This window comes from Halichoerus grypus, chromosome 4 (assembly GCF_964656455.1).
Source record: "Halichoerus grypus chromosome 4, mHalGry1.hap1.1, whole genome shotgun sequence".
In the NCBI taxonomy this organism is placed as follows: domain Eukaryota; kingdom Metazoa; phylum Chordata; class Mammalia; order Carnivora; family Phocidae; genus Halichoerus; species Halichoerus grypus.
In genome coordinates, this window is record NC_135715.1 from 175,061,612 (window position 1) to 175,074,803 (window position 13,192).

The 13,192-nt window shown below is 60.8% G+C and overlaps 3 protein-coding genes across 6 annotated transcripts in view; 2 read left to right on the top strand and 1 right to left on the bottom strand.

The window, feature by feature from the left end:
• The first annotated feature begins 2,308 nt into the window (after positions 1 to 2,308).
• GPBAR1 (G protein-coupled bile acid receptor 1) lies at positions 2,309 to 4,648 on the top strand. Its single transcript, XM_078071330.1, is given in 3 exon segments — positions 2,309 to 2,368; positions 3,479 to 4,461; positions 4,463 to 4,648. Coding segments are annotated over 2 exon segments (1,107 nt in total). The 5' UTR covers positions 2,309 to 2,368; positions 3,479 to 3,523; the 3' UTR covers positions 4,632 to 4,648.
• Positions 4,649 to 4,895: 247 nt separating this feature from the next.
• On the bottom strand, positions 4,896 to 9,865 carry AAMP (angio associated migratory cell protein). 2 transcript variants are annotated; one of them, XM_036083098.2, is made up of 11 exons: positions 9,657 to 9,865; positions 9,037 to 9,195; positions 8,225 to 8,344; positions 7,603 to 7,742; positions 7,209 to 7,353; positions 6,827 to 6,910; positions 6,607 to 6,722; positions 6,352 to 6,455; positions 6,110 to 6,200; positions 5,793 to 5,947; positions 4,896 to 5,371 (listed from the first exon to the last, which is right to left on the bottom strand). In XM_036083098.2, the coding sequence occupies exons 1-11, from the start codon at positions 9,775 to 9,777 to the stop codon at positions 5,296 to 5,298; spliced, it is 1,311 nt and encodes a 436-aa protein (XP_035938991.1). In that variant the 5' UTR covers positions 9,778 to 9,865; the 3' UTR covers positions 4,896 to 5,295. The 2 variants fall into 2 exon arrangements, with proteins under 2 accessions (XP_035938991.1, XP_035938992.1); XM_036083099.2 differs by having other exon boundaries at positions 9,037 to 9,192; positions 9,657 to 9,864.
• A 281-nt stretch (positions 9,866 to 10,146) lies between these two features.
• The window catches only part of PNKD (PNKD metallo-beta-lactamase domain containing), a 59,355-nt gene continuing 56,309 nt past the window's right edge, over positions 10,147 to 13,192 (top strand). For 2 of the 3 annotated variants that reach the window (XM_036083100.2, XM_036083101.2), the window contains exons 1-2: positions 10,147 to 10,291; positions 11,031 to 11,199. In XM_036083100.2, the coding sequence (XP_035938993.1) occupies positions 10,225 to 10,291; positions 11,031 to 11,199 (236 nt within the window). In that variant the 5' untranslated portion in view covers positions 10,147 to 10,224. Of the gene's footprint in view, positions 10,292 to 11,030; positions 11,200 to 12,314; positions 12,697 to 13,192 lie in introns of those variants that run through there. The other variant, XM_036083106.1, reaches the window with a different exon arrangement.

The following is a 13,192-nucleotide window of genomic DNA, read 5'->3' on the forward strand; positions in this document are numbered from 1 at the left end:
ACCCACTTGTGTCCAGGCCCCAGTCTGAACTCTCCCAGAGCCTCTGACTTCTGCCCGACCAGATAGCGTGGGCAGACCCCCCTCCCCTGAGGGCCGGCTGCTGGAAGCCCGCGTCCTCTGGCCGCCAGCTCGCTTGAGGAGGGTTTTGAGGCTGGATGCTTTCCTCTTCCCACTTTTTGTCCCAACAGAAGTCCTACCTCCCCGGGCCCCCTGATCACTGTGCAGGATGGGCAGAGCGAGACCCCTCGGGCCGCCAGCCTTCAGCCCGGCTCTCTCTCCCTGCCCTTCCCCGCTGAGGGCGCAGAGGTACCCTGGCTCCGTCTACCTGTGCTCTTGAGCAGGGAAGTCTTCCGTCCTGTCTCATCTCCGGCTTTCTTGCTGCAGTTTCAACCTACTCCCTCCCACTTCAGCCTTCTTTCTAGCACCCCAAGGCCTCACTTGATACCAGTGAAAATGGGAGCATCACACCTCTTGGCTCCCTAGCCTTGCACTTGCCCTTCCTCTCCTGTACCTGCTCTCCTTGCTGTCTGTGGGGCAGAAGTGCCATCCCCTCTTGCTTTTCATGAGCTCTCTGTCTGCCTTTTCTCTATGGAGTTTTCTTAGCGGGGACAGGTGGCTGGAGGGAAGCAACATGCAGAGGGCAGAAATCCTAAAAATGTTAACAGCTGCCTTTCATTGAATGCCTGTGTGCCTAGTGCTCATGTAAGTCTTCATCACCTATTAGCTCAGTCTCGCCCTAGGTGAGCGCAATATAAGCCCCATTCTACAGATGAGGAAACGAAGGCAAAAGAACTTCAGTAATTTGCCCAAGTTCACACAGCTAAAAAAAAAAAAAAAAAAGATCCCAGCCAAGATTCTAAGATTCAAGCCCAGGCTTTCTGGGCTCGCGCCTCTTATTCACCGTGGAGGCCTCCCATTAAGTGTCAGACACTGGGATATACGCAGTCACAGATGTTACTCCATGATATTCCCCCAACAGCCCAGAGTGGTAGTTTTACTTGTTCCCCTTTTACAGGTGGGAAAACTGAGGCCCAGAAGTTAGCTTGCCCAGTGCCACACCCCCAGAGCCATTTTTACCTCATTGCCCAGAACTTGACTCAAGGCAGTTGAGAAAAGTGTAGAATGACCCCAAGTTCTAGAAGGTAAGGTTGGCTTTATAAGCCGAAAGGCCCATCAGGTAATAGGATGGGAAGATCCTCAAGCTGCAAACACCCCCAGCCCTGGCAACCATCAGACATGCTCTTCAGAATTATGGAGCTGGGTGTGCTGTCAGCCGGCTGGCCACTCCAGGGGTTTAAGACCCATCAAATGTAAATGTATTCGCTGGGACAGGAAGTGGAGAGGGGGAGCCGAAACCCTGATTATTCATTGAGTGGACTGCATCTCTCCCATTAGCTAGGCAAGCAGCAGGTGACAGGGCTCCAAGTTGGGTGACCTGAGGTAGGGGATCTGCCACCTTGGTGGCAAGCTATAGCTGGTGGCTGGAGAGGGGGCACGCGGGTACAGCACAGGGCGAGGGCACTGGACCACGATGGGAAGGCCTCCCAGCCCCTGCGGCCCAGTGTGTGCCAGGCCCCACCCCCCCAGGGGCGGGGCCAGGCTGAGCCCCACCCGCCCCAGCTCCATCCCTCCAGAACCCAGGGCAGGGGCAGAGCCTGGGCAGCCAAGAGCCGGGGGCCCTGCGGTCCCCGCGGAGTGGAGGCACCATGTCCTCACCGGCCGGGACACCAGACAGCGCCAGAAGCCCTGCAGGCCTGCCTATGGCAACACCCTGACACTGAGGGGAAAGCCCAGGCTGGGCCAGCAACACCTGCCCCCAACAGCCATGTGAGTAGCTACGCCCTCCTCCCCCTTCACCCGCCCCCATCCACCCCGCCCCCAGCCTCACCGGGAGACCTCAGCCCCGGGTCCTGAAGAGGCCAGCGCAGCCCGCCCAAGCCACCTGAGCCTCCAGGGCGTGCAGGTCACGGGGCCAGCCCAGCTCTGGGAAGGTGGCCCTGGGGCCAGCCCTGCCTTTCATGCTGCCCCCGGGGGAGGAGGGGTGGGGACTCACTCCAGGGCAGTGCTGGGAGCTCCAGCTCCGGACTCCAGAGTCCAGGTTTGAAGTCACGGACCCTGAGGTCTCATGGGGTTTAATAAAGGTGGCACAGGGACGAAGGGAACAGAAACTGAAGGGCCTGGTAGAGAGGGAAGGATGTCCTGGGTAGAGGGCTTGGGGTGAGGGGTGAGGGAGGATGAGGAAGAGGAAATGGGCTGAGGGGAGGGGAGAGGGGCAGTAGCTTGGTGTGGCTTGGCCGGCCTTAGGGAGGTGGGCAGCTGGGAAGAGAAGGGTCCTGAGCTCGGGGTGGCGGTGGTGCCCTCGGATCCGGTGAGCTGGGGGTGGGGGCGGGTGGGAATCCTTTCCTTCTTGACTTTAACCCTAGCAACAGCGGCTGCTCCCTGCTGACAGCAGCAGCAGGAGTTTCCCCAGGGCCGAGACTCTCCTCTTCCCCACCGTGTGGCCCTGGGGCCAGGGCGCCAGAGGGGGCTGAGGACACGGAACCAAGAAAGGGAAGGGCGGGGCCAGATCAGCCACAGAACGGCCAGGCCCTGCCCTCAGGCTCCCCCCGCCGCCTCTGGGCTCAGCTTCAGGTGTGGGGCCCGTCCTTGCTGTCGGCATCCTCCTCCCCAGTGACTCCTCTCTTCCTCCAGTTCCCAGGAAGGGCCCTGTTGCTAGTGTGGTGCGGATGAGTCAAGTTTATGGGCTGGAAGTCCTACCCGGAGGCTGCTCACTGAGCTGTAACCGGCTGTGCGGGGGAGGGGGGTGCTCAGGGCATGGGGCACCCTGCTTGCTGCTGCCACCCGTGGCCCGGGCCTGTCGCTAACTCAGGTGTTCGGCCAGCCCTGCCTTCGCCTCTGCCTGTCGCCCCCACCCGCCCCCCCAATCCTTAGCAGCCTCCCCTCTCCTAATGCTCTGGTGCCAAGCAGGCTGGGAGCACCTGAGGACAGAGACCCCTCCTTCATCGTAGCACCCCCACCCTGCACTGGCCCCAGCCCGACCTGAAGGAGGCTCTCAACTAATGGCTGGCCAGAAACCACTCACACCAGCCAGACCCTGTCCTCCCTTCTGGCCAGTTTTAGAGGCCTTGCCTTGTGGAGGCAGGGGTGGACAAAACGCTCTGGGGCTTTGGGGCTGGGTGGGTCCGCCCTTCCGTCCAAACGCAGGCATCAAACTCGGCGGCCCGGAGGGGCTCGGACAGGGAATGGCAATGGCCCACCGGCAGGGTAGGGCCTGGGGAGTTGGGTGAACACAGGCACCCCGCAGCTCCAGCCGCGGGACAGACTTGCTGCGGGAGGTGGGAAGCCCAAAATACGGACTTTTATGTAAATCGTAACTGGCACTTAATTGAAAAAAAAAAGCGTGCCCGCTAAACATGTAAGGCCCGCGGCCCGCCGGCGGGCACCATCTGCCTCACTGGGCCGCCCCTCTCTCACGCAGGCCCGCCGACCGCTGCTCCAGGCGCCCCCCAGCCCCGGGCCCAAGATGACACCCAATGGCACCACGGAGGCGCCCAGCCCCGTCCCCGCGGGGGCCTTGGGGCTCTCCCTGACCCTGGCCAGCCTCATCGTCGCCGCCAACCTGCTCCTGGCCTTGGGCATCGCCCGGGACCGGCAGCTGCGCCACACGCCTGCCGGCTGCTTCTTCCTGAGCCTGCTGCTGGCCGGGCTGCTCACGGGGCTGGCGCTGCCCGCGCTGCCCGGCCTCTGGAGCCAGAGCCGCCGGGGCTATTGGCCCTGCCTCTTCCTCTACTTGGCGCCCAACTTCTCCTTCCTCTCCCTGCTCGCCAACCTCCTGCTGGTGCACGGCGAGCGCTACGCGGCCGTGCTGCGGCCCCTCCGGCCCCGCAGGCACCCGCGGCTGGCCCTGCTCCTCACCTGGGCCGGCCCGCTGCTCTTTGCCAGCCTGCCGGCGCTGGGGTGGAACCGCTGGGACCCCGGCACCGGCTGCAGCTCCCAGACCGTCTTCCCAGTGCCCTACCTCTACCTCGAAGTCTACGGGCTCCTGCTGCCCGCCGTGGGGGCCGCCGCCCTTCTGTCCGCCCGCGTGCTGGCCGCCGCCCGCCGCCAGCTGAGCGACATCCGCCGGCTGGAGCGGGCGGTGAGCCGCGGCGCGCCCTCGGCCCTGGCGCGGGCGCTCACCTGGAGGCAGGCGAGGGCGCAGGCCGGGGCCACGCTGCTCTTCGGGCTGTGCTGGGGGCCCTACGTGGTCACCCTGCTCCTGTCGGTCCTGGCCTTCGAGCAGCGCCTGCCACTGGGGCCCGGAACTCTGTTGTCCCTCATGTCGCTGGGCAGTGCCAGCGCGGCAGTCGTGCCCGTGGCCATGGGGCTGGGCGAGCAGCGCTACACGGGCCCCTGGAGGGCGGCCGCCCGGAGGTGCCTGCGTGTGCTGCGGAGGAGAGCCCCCCAGCCCCGGCCCGGCCCTCCACACCAGCAGCGCAAGCAGCGTGGACCTTGACCCGAACCGGGGCAAGGGCCTCTGCTGGCCCCTACTCGAAGCATCTGTCCATCTCGGCCACCGAGCCAGTCTCCTCTTGTCCCCAAGACCCTGGACCAGAGGCCTGCCCTTATGTGACCCCACCCTGACCAAATAAACTCCTCCGGCCCCGTTCACGGTTATCTCCACAGCTCCGAGAGAGCGGTGGGGGCGGGGGACAGCAGCGCAAAGAAACCAAAGCCGGACACGCAGCCACAGATCCGACTCCCTCAGAATCAACGGTCGGGGAGCACGAGCCGCCACCCCGGACAGTGGGCTGAGGAATCTCGAAGCCTAGCAGACTTTGCAGGGACCCTCACCCCGACGTGTCCCTCACTGGTTCCTCATGTCCAGACGCCACAAAATCCACACGCACACCGTCTCTGGGAAGTATATTTTATTTACATTTTTAAAATCTGTAACTAATATCTCTTCCTCCTTTCCACCCCCCCGAGACTTGGGAAGGGAAAGAACGGGAACCTCAAAGACCTACTCCCCACATACAAACACACACCCCCGGGGCTCACACCAGCAAATGAAGGTGAAAGAGAAAGAGGCCTGACCACCCCCCCAACCCTCCCCCCGAGGGACCCGCAGGTCTGGGTGAGGGTGGGGGGAGCCCAAGGGGTGGGTCTCTTAAAAGAAGGGACAAGAGGGGGCAAGTCAGTTTGAAGGGGTTGGAAAGTATTCCGAGGCCCCCCCTCCTCTTCCCCCGTACCCTACCGCCTCTGCTGGTGGGGTTCTCCCTTCACCCCTCAACACCAAAGCAGAGACTGCAGCCGTTAGCGGTCAGGTCTCTGGACACAAAATACTTTTGCTTTGTGGTCTCCTGACGTTGTCACCACCAGGGAGGCATCTCTGTGGACAGAAAGCGCAGGTCGATGGGACTGAGGGACCTGGGGCCCGGCCCCAAGCCCATTACCCAGGGACCCTCGGGTGGCCTCCTCCAGGGCATCCTCAATCCTAGATCCCTGGTGCCTGGCACCAGGCTGACGTGTTCACGTCGAGTGAACACACTGGACGCCAGCAACCAGTAAGGGGATCAGAGAAGAGCCCACAGCATGGGGGACACGGTCCCAGCCCCTCAGCCCCGGAACGGAGATGTGAGAGCCCACGCAGGTCACCCTCAGGCCTCCCCGCCCTTCGGGCTCACACACCAGGCCTTGGACCCCAGCTTCCCTTAGGAAGCCCCTCCCACACCCCAAGGACCCTGCGGCCCCCCAGGTGCCATTCCCACCCTCCAAATACACAGACTCCAGCCCTTGCCCAACTCACGTACTTGCTGAGGGCAAAGTCCAGGATCTCGGCCGTGTGGCCCCGGTAGTCCGTGAGCAAGCGGCCGGTGCGAGCGTCCCAGAGGCGCACGATGCCGTCCAGGCTGCAAGTGTAAACCACGGCGGTGCCCGCCTCCCACAGCAGCTGCACGATGCCCGACTGCACCGGGGGGCCACGGGACAGAGCGGGCAGAGCGGACGTCAGGGCCAGGAGAGCGGGAGGCGCCTGCCCTGACTCGGGGGGGGGGGGGGAGCAGCGGGGAGGCGGGGAGGGCCACAGAGGGCCAGAGAGGGCCACGCCGGAGCTCCAGGCTGCCCGTACCTGGTGCTGACACTGGTGCCTGAGGGTCTGCGTAGACAGGTCATAGATGGCCAAGGTCCCATCCAAGTAGCCAACAGCTGCCAGAGGCATCCTGGGCAGAGGAGAGCACCACTAAGGCTCGTGGAGGGACCTGGACTCACGCACCCTGCGCTCCTCCCTGGCTCCCCGGCCCAGGCACCCCTCGCCAAACCCCGTCCTCCCCAGCTTTCTCCTCTCTAGGCCGAGGCCCTTCTCACACTCACACGCTGCAGAAGCCCAAAGACTCCACGGAGTTGGACTCGCTCTCCTCCCCTTCTCCCACATTGGGCTGGGAGGCCACGGTTTCGGGTCTGAAAACCCCCACCACCTAGAAGCCGCGGGAGAGAATCCGAGGATGGGAGGAGGGCTGATGAGAAGGAGGGAAGGCGACGGGAGAGGGGCCAGGAGAGGGGCCGAGAGAGCCCTCAGTGGGGGGGGGACACACGACACGGGCAGCAGAGGCTCCAGGTCGCCCTCACCTTGCCAGCGGTGGCGCTGACCAGCTTGGCCTGGCAGTCCACGGAGCCGGTGAGGATCAGGCTGCCGTCCTGGTTGGCGGCGACACAGGTCAGAGGGCCCTGGTGACCCTCGGTCCCTAGGACGGAGCACACAGCTAAGTCAGGCTTCCTCGCGGCCCCCCACGCCTGCCCCAGGCCTTCTGCACAGACACCCGGTGAACCCTGGCCCTGCCCTGGAGACCTTTTAGTACGTGGATCGGGCTTCCCTGCTTCAGGTCCCAGATCCGTATGGTGCCATCTTCATAGCCGACCACGGCTCTCTTCCCTGAAGGGCCGCAGGCACGGACGAAGAGAAGGACAGACAGCACTCGCAGGCACACCCGGCAAGGGAATGGGGGGGAAGGGGGAGACCAGGAAGTAAGGGAACAGACGCCGCCCCAGGGACTAGCGGCCAGTCAGGGCAGGAAAGGGGAAGCGGTCGGCTCTGGGGCCTGGGTCCGTGTTCCGGACAGCAGAGCTCGGAGCCGGCCGGCTAAGGCCCGGGAGGGAGCCCAGGAAGGCGCGTGAACCTGGAGCCAAGCTCTCTGCGCCCCGGGAAAGACAGACAGGGCAGCGGCCCTCACCGTCAGGGAGGACTCGGCCACAGGTAGCTGGGCAGCTGGGGCCTTGGAAGGTCTTGCAGTCACCATTTGGGACCTTCCACATCCAGGTGTTGCCGTCAGCCGTGCCCGCCAGGAGGACAGGTGCCCGAGGGTGCCACTCCATCCACTGGGCAGAGGGCAAGGGTCAGCAGGGAGGCCTGTCCCCCCTAGGAGCCCGTCCCGTAAGCGCCACCCAAGCTGTCCTTGCTTCTGAGGGTGGCAGGGACGGGACAGGAAACAGCCCCACACTCTTGCTGCACGTGGAGAGCACGCTGCCTTAGAGCGGGCTCGGTCTGGTAAAGGCGAGACTGGACCCCCCAGCTCCCAGCTCCTCCCCAAGGCCCCGCACAGCTGAACACCACTCTGACGCTCTCACCTCCAGATCTCCCGCTTCAAAGGACCAGACCTCCTCCTTGGTGTCCACCTGCCACACTTTCAAGAGGCCACTCATGTCCCCTGTGGCCACGAGGGTAGAGTCGTGGCTGAAACCAGCACAAGTAACAGAGTCTTTATGGCCTGCAAAGGGAAGGAGACAGAAAGAGAGAACATCAGGAGAACAGGACCCAGGTGGCTGGCCCCCAGAAAGGACCAGCTGGGAAGAGAAGAAGGCTGGGTCCCACCGTAACAGGTGACTCCTGCTCACTGCCGCTCCAGGAGGTCTCCCTAGGGATGGTAATGCTCGCCTCCCACTCCACCATGCCTAGCCCAGGCCTATGTCCTCCCCATTCTGTCCACTCCACACCTCTGCCCAAAATACTGGCTCCTCCCTTCTAAATATCCTACGCTGCTGCTACCTCCTCCCAGACCTTCCCCAGACTCCTTTGGCCAATACTGGCTCCCTCCCCATGCCCAAGACAGACTAGGTTATTCTGAGGTCCTTGGGTCCAGCACAGAACTGGCCCAAAATGGGCACCAGTAAATGGCCGCTGTCTGCACAGCCATTGCAGGCTAGCCCCCTACGACCTCCAAAGGAACATGACCTCACCGTACTCCCTCACCTGCACACTCAAAGAGCAGCTCCCCATCGCTAAGCCGCCACACGAAAGCTTTGTCATCCTCACCCCCTGTCACTGCCAAGGTGTTGGTCTTGGGGTCCAGGCTCACACAAAACACAGATGCTGTCCAAAGAGATATTCCATGAGTAAGCGGACAGGGCTCCCACCCCGGGTTCTGTCCTTCGGGACCTTCAGGAAACCCACCCCCTTCCACCCAAAGCAACATGTCTTTCCTCCCGGAAAAGAAGAGTGCATCCAAGTTCTTCTAAGTTTCAAGCATCAAGTTGTTGGAGCAATTCCTCCCCGTGCTTGCCAAGCTCCAAGTCCTTCCCCAGGGCTGCTGCGTTCACCACCCCAGACAGACGCACAGACAAAAGGAGGGTACACGTGCAGGCTTACAGGTCTGAGCACGGGCTGCCACCAGGCTGAGCACAGAGCGAGGAAAGCACCCTGTCACTTACCTTATTAAGGGCTACCATTTGAGAGAATTATATAAAACATGCTCAAAAAGGTACTACTACCTCTAATTTACAACAAGACGACTTTTTGAAAAGAAACTAAGACCCAAAGAGATTAACAGAGATCACAAATCTGTAAGGAGCAAAGGGAGGATTTGAAGCCAGGTGTCTCAGCTGGCTCCGGGAGCCAAGCTCTCCCCCAGGCCTTCACAGTGCGAGCTCCTCCAGGGCAAGGCCAGCCTCTGTTTTCCCACCTCCATGTCCCTCGGAAGGCTCCCTACACAGCAGGTGTCTGATGTTCAAATGCCCACGTGCACTGCGTTGATGACTTGATGACGGATCTCCTCAGAGACCTACCTGAGTGCAATGCAAAGGTGACTTCGCTATCGTCTGGGCCCTCCATGCTGCCGACCACCCCTTCCTGGGGTTCCAGAACCCAGCCCTCCTCGTTGCCCTCTTCCTCTTCTTCCTCTTCTTCAAAGTCCACATCTTCCATCTCCTGGGCCAGATCATCTGCTTTGGGGAGAGGGTTAAGAGATGGGGCTCGGCAGACAGTAAGAAAAAGGGCAGGGGAGAAGTGGTGGGGAGGCCTGAGGCGCTGGGGTGTAGCAAGAGGGTCGGCTGAGGTCAGACAGAGAGGGTGAAGCGCGGGGAGAAGCGGCAGGGAGGAGGGGGCACTGGGGACGGAGGACAGGAGAGGTCTGAGGACCCGGGGTTGGCCAGAGACGGTGTAGGAAGGGAGGACCGAGGGGATGATGGGAAGGGGGTGTGTGAGGGGAAGGGCCAGAGGAGGCGTCAGGGGAACCCCCACCCCTGCCAGGCCTGAGAACTAAGTGTGGGGGCAGGGCAGGGGGGAAGGGCGAAAGAGGTCGGTAGGAATGACCGGTGGGGAAGGGACGGGAGGGGGGGAGAAGCAAGGGTCAGAGGCCAGGGGTGAGCGCCTCCTGTCCCACGGCCCGAGGAGCGGCAGTTCTCACCCGGGTCCGGCGGGCCAGGATCCAGTTCTACCACCTCGATAATCTCCTCATCACCATGGAAGCTCAGGGTCTCCAGTGGGGGGGTGTCAGCGGCGGCCCCGCTCTCGGATTCGGACTCCATGCGGCGCAAGCGGCCGATCCACTTCTCTGGGCCCAAACGCCTCCCAGAGTCAGCTCTGCGCGACGACGCGGAACTCGAGCCCCTCCTCCCGGGAGGAAGTAGGCGTAGGCGACTCCCCGGCAGGAAGAGCGACGGCCGCTAGGCCAATGGCGAAGGGGGCTAACTGGCCGACCCACCAGTCACAGGGCAGAGTTGGGAGAAGGGGCCGGGGCATGGCGGGGAGAACCCAAACTCCGCCCGGCCTGACTCCGCCTCCAACAGGAGGGAAACAAGCGAGCGTGCGCGCCTCCGGGGTCTCTTGGGAAGGGTAGTTCTCCCGGGTCCCCTCGGAGGCTTCTGGGAGATGTAGTTTCTGGTCTGTAGGCAGGACGGAAGGAGCGGGGGAGGCCCCTTACGCAAACTACAATTCCCGGCGCGGAGCGCGGTGAAGGGGGGTGGGATCTGAACATGGCGGCGGTGGTAGCTGCTACGGCGCTGAAGGGCCGGGGGGCGAGAAATGCCCGCGTCCTCCGGGGTAAGGAGAGGGACCCCGGGGAGGGCAGGACGGCAGGGGATCCCCTTTTTTTATACATCCCAACCAGCGATAGCAGGAGGTCATGGCTGTCGATTCCTGCCTGCACCCCTCTGCAGGATCATAAAGAGTCAAGGGGCTCAAAGATACTCTCTAGAGGTCACCCAGCCCATCCCCCTGCCCTCAAGTTACGGGACACCTGTGGGGTCATGCTGCGAGAGGGAGCTCCGAGGAAGCCTTTTAGACTCCCGCGCTCCAGGTGTTTCACACTCACCGCAGTGCAGAGGAAAGAGCCCTGGGCTTCTGGAGGCTTGGGTTCTAGCCCCGGATAATTAGCAGTTTGACCTTGGGCGAAGCAGTTCGGCTCTCGGGGCTTCAGTTTCTTCTTCTATAAAATAAGGGGATGGAGTAGACTACCTTTAAGCTCCCAGTGCTAACATCCTGCAGTTTGAAAACCTTTCCTCGGATTTCCTTCATACGACTTATGTGAGCCCCACTGCAGTCCTTCACATCCTGTCGTCTGAGCAGATGAAGAACAACGAAGCTCGCTCTCCTGGCACCAGGGTGATGAGCCCGCAGTGACGTGGAAGTGGCTTCCAGACGTGCCACCTCGATGGCAATTTTCCCATTTTCCCTTTGGATTCTCCCTGGCACTTGTTACTCCAAACTGCTGTCTCTCCCTTTCTTCCCCTGGGCTTTCTTCTCATCCTCTCTTACTGACCTTCCTTCCTTCCATCCGCAGGGATTCTCTCAGGAGCCACAGCTAACAAGGCCTCACAGAACAGGACCCGGGCACTGCAAAGCCACAGCTCCCCAGAGTGCAAGGAGGAGCCGGAGCCCCTATCCCCTGAGCTGGAATACATTCCCAGAAAGAGGGGCAAGAACCCCATGAAAGCTGTGGGACTCGCCTGGTGAGTTTTAACTAAAACTCTTTGCCCACCAATGGGGAGTGGCACAGTGGAGGGCGGGACCCAGAAAGTTCTTCAAGTTTCAGGTGGTGAGTTGAATCTGAGGTTGTGGGGACAGAACTGCTTGGCGTGAGGACTGGAATCTCAGAGGAATGGCGCAAGGGAGGTGGGAAAGTATGTGGAATTGGAGACACAGTGGGTTTTCGGTGTAGTAAGCTGAGCTAATCTGATTTGAGTTTGGGTCCCTGGCCTCATTCTCTCTTTTGGGAGCTTGGGCTGAAAGCCCATTGAGCTCTTTCATTGAGATCATGTGAGATTACGTTAGTTGTGTAAGTAGCATCTAGAAGGTGTCCAATACTTCGTTATTTGGATCTGACTCTGACCTTAATATGTATTGTTGATCAACATTAAAAGGAAAGGAGGGGAAAATTAACAGTTTTTTCCACACCCGAGGTGTGCCAGTACTTTACAGTGTAATGTTTTAGTTTTTCTGAGATAAATGTTACATCCTCTAAACCCAAAATACAAAAAAAAAATTTTTTTTTAATTACATCCCATTTCACAGAGGAGGGAACTCTAGGTAAGGTTCAGAGGTGGGATTCTCACCAGGTCTTATGACTCCATGCCCTCTCCCCCCACACTAAAGTGCCTCCCAGGTAGCGGTTACTCAGATGAAGGGGAGTCGGGGAGGGGATGTGGGGCGGTTAAGGCAGAGGGAACCTTTGCCAACACTTGGAGAGGGAAGGAGGATGGGCCATCTGGAGAATCTTGCATAGTCCGTATAGCAGGATCGCAGGGCTCTCAGGTCAAGGAGCCTCAAGCTATACGGGACAGGAATGAAAAGGTGGGCAGGGGACCAACCACACTGGGCCTTTTGTGCTGTGCCTAGGAGTTTGGATTTGGCCAGGAAGTGACGGAGAGCTGTTAGAGAGTTTTAAGCAGTGTGGCAGCAGGATCTGATTGGCTTTTGGCCCTCCAGCAGCCAGTGCGGAGGCTGCAGAGACACGAGAGGTATTGCGGTGTTCGTGCAACCGATGAAGCTGGAATGAGATTGCCCCAGCTCCTCTGGCTCAGGCTTGGCCCCTCCCCAAATCCCGTGCACATCTCCCCACCCCTAGGGCCATCGGCTTCCCCTGTGGTATCCTCCTCTTCATCCTCACCAAGCGGGAAGTGGACAAGGACCGTTTGAAGCAGATGAAGGCTCGGCAGAACATGCGGGCATCCAACACGGGCGAGTATGAGAGCCAGAGGTTCAGGGCCTCCTCCCAACATGCCCCGTCTCCTGAAGCAGGGTCGGGGGTGCAAGCCTGAGGAACACTGCCACCCTCCCCTAGACTGTATTGACTGTGGCCTCCAAGACTGAAGTCCTCTGGGTTTGGCCAAGATTCCGGTCCTTGCCTATGAGGTCCGCCAGAGGGCGCTGCCAGCCCCCTGCCCTGCCCCTCCTCAGAAGCCAGCCAAAGGCAAATAAAGTCCTGGAATGTTTTGAGCGCAAAGGAACCAGGAGTGGGCTTGTGAAATCCTTGGGACGGGAGGGTCCGAGGGAGGGGTTGGTTACTCACATGTGCTCCCTCTCACAGGAGCGCTCAGTGTTCCTGGCTGGCTGGTTGGGGAGACTACAGAGACTTAAGTACAACAAGCCTAGGCTCAGGCCCTGGGGACCAAGCCTTCAGAGCTGCTGGCCAGGAGGGTGGGGTCTCACTGAGCCTCTAACGAAAAATAAAAAGAATCAAAAAGGGATTCAGAGTGAGGGGGGGGAAGCACTCCTCCTCTTGGTCCGGTCCAAGTGACTGGGCACCCTGGACCTCAGTTTCCTTGTTTGTAACAGGGATTGGACTAGTGATTTTTTTTTTTTTTTAAGATTTTATTTATTTATTTGACAGAGAGAGACACAGAGCAGGAACACAAGCAGGGGGAGTGGGAGAGGGAGAAGCAGGCTTCCCGCGGAGCAGGGAGCCCGATGTGGGACTCGATCCCAGGACCCTGGGATCATGAC

What these genes read in the sequence shown, in the direction of transcription:
- AAMP (XM_036083098.2), bottom strand. Translation starts at nt 9,777, where the DNA reads ATGGAGTCCGAATCCGAGAGCGGGGCCGCCGCTGACACCCCCCCACTG. An exon ending in CCCGATCCACGTACTAAAAG is followed by an intron (nt 6,723 to 6,826) that starts GTCTCCAGGGCA and finishes GCTCCGTCCTAG; the next exon opens with GGACCGAGGGTCACCAGGGC. An exon ending in TCTTTGGGCTTCTGCAGCGT is followed by an intron (nt 6,201 to 6,351) that starts GTGAGTGTGAGA and finishes TCCTCTGCCCAG; the next exon opens with GATGCCTCTGGCAGCTGTTG.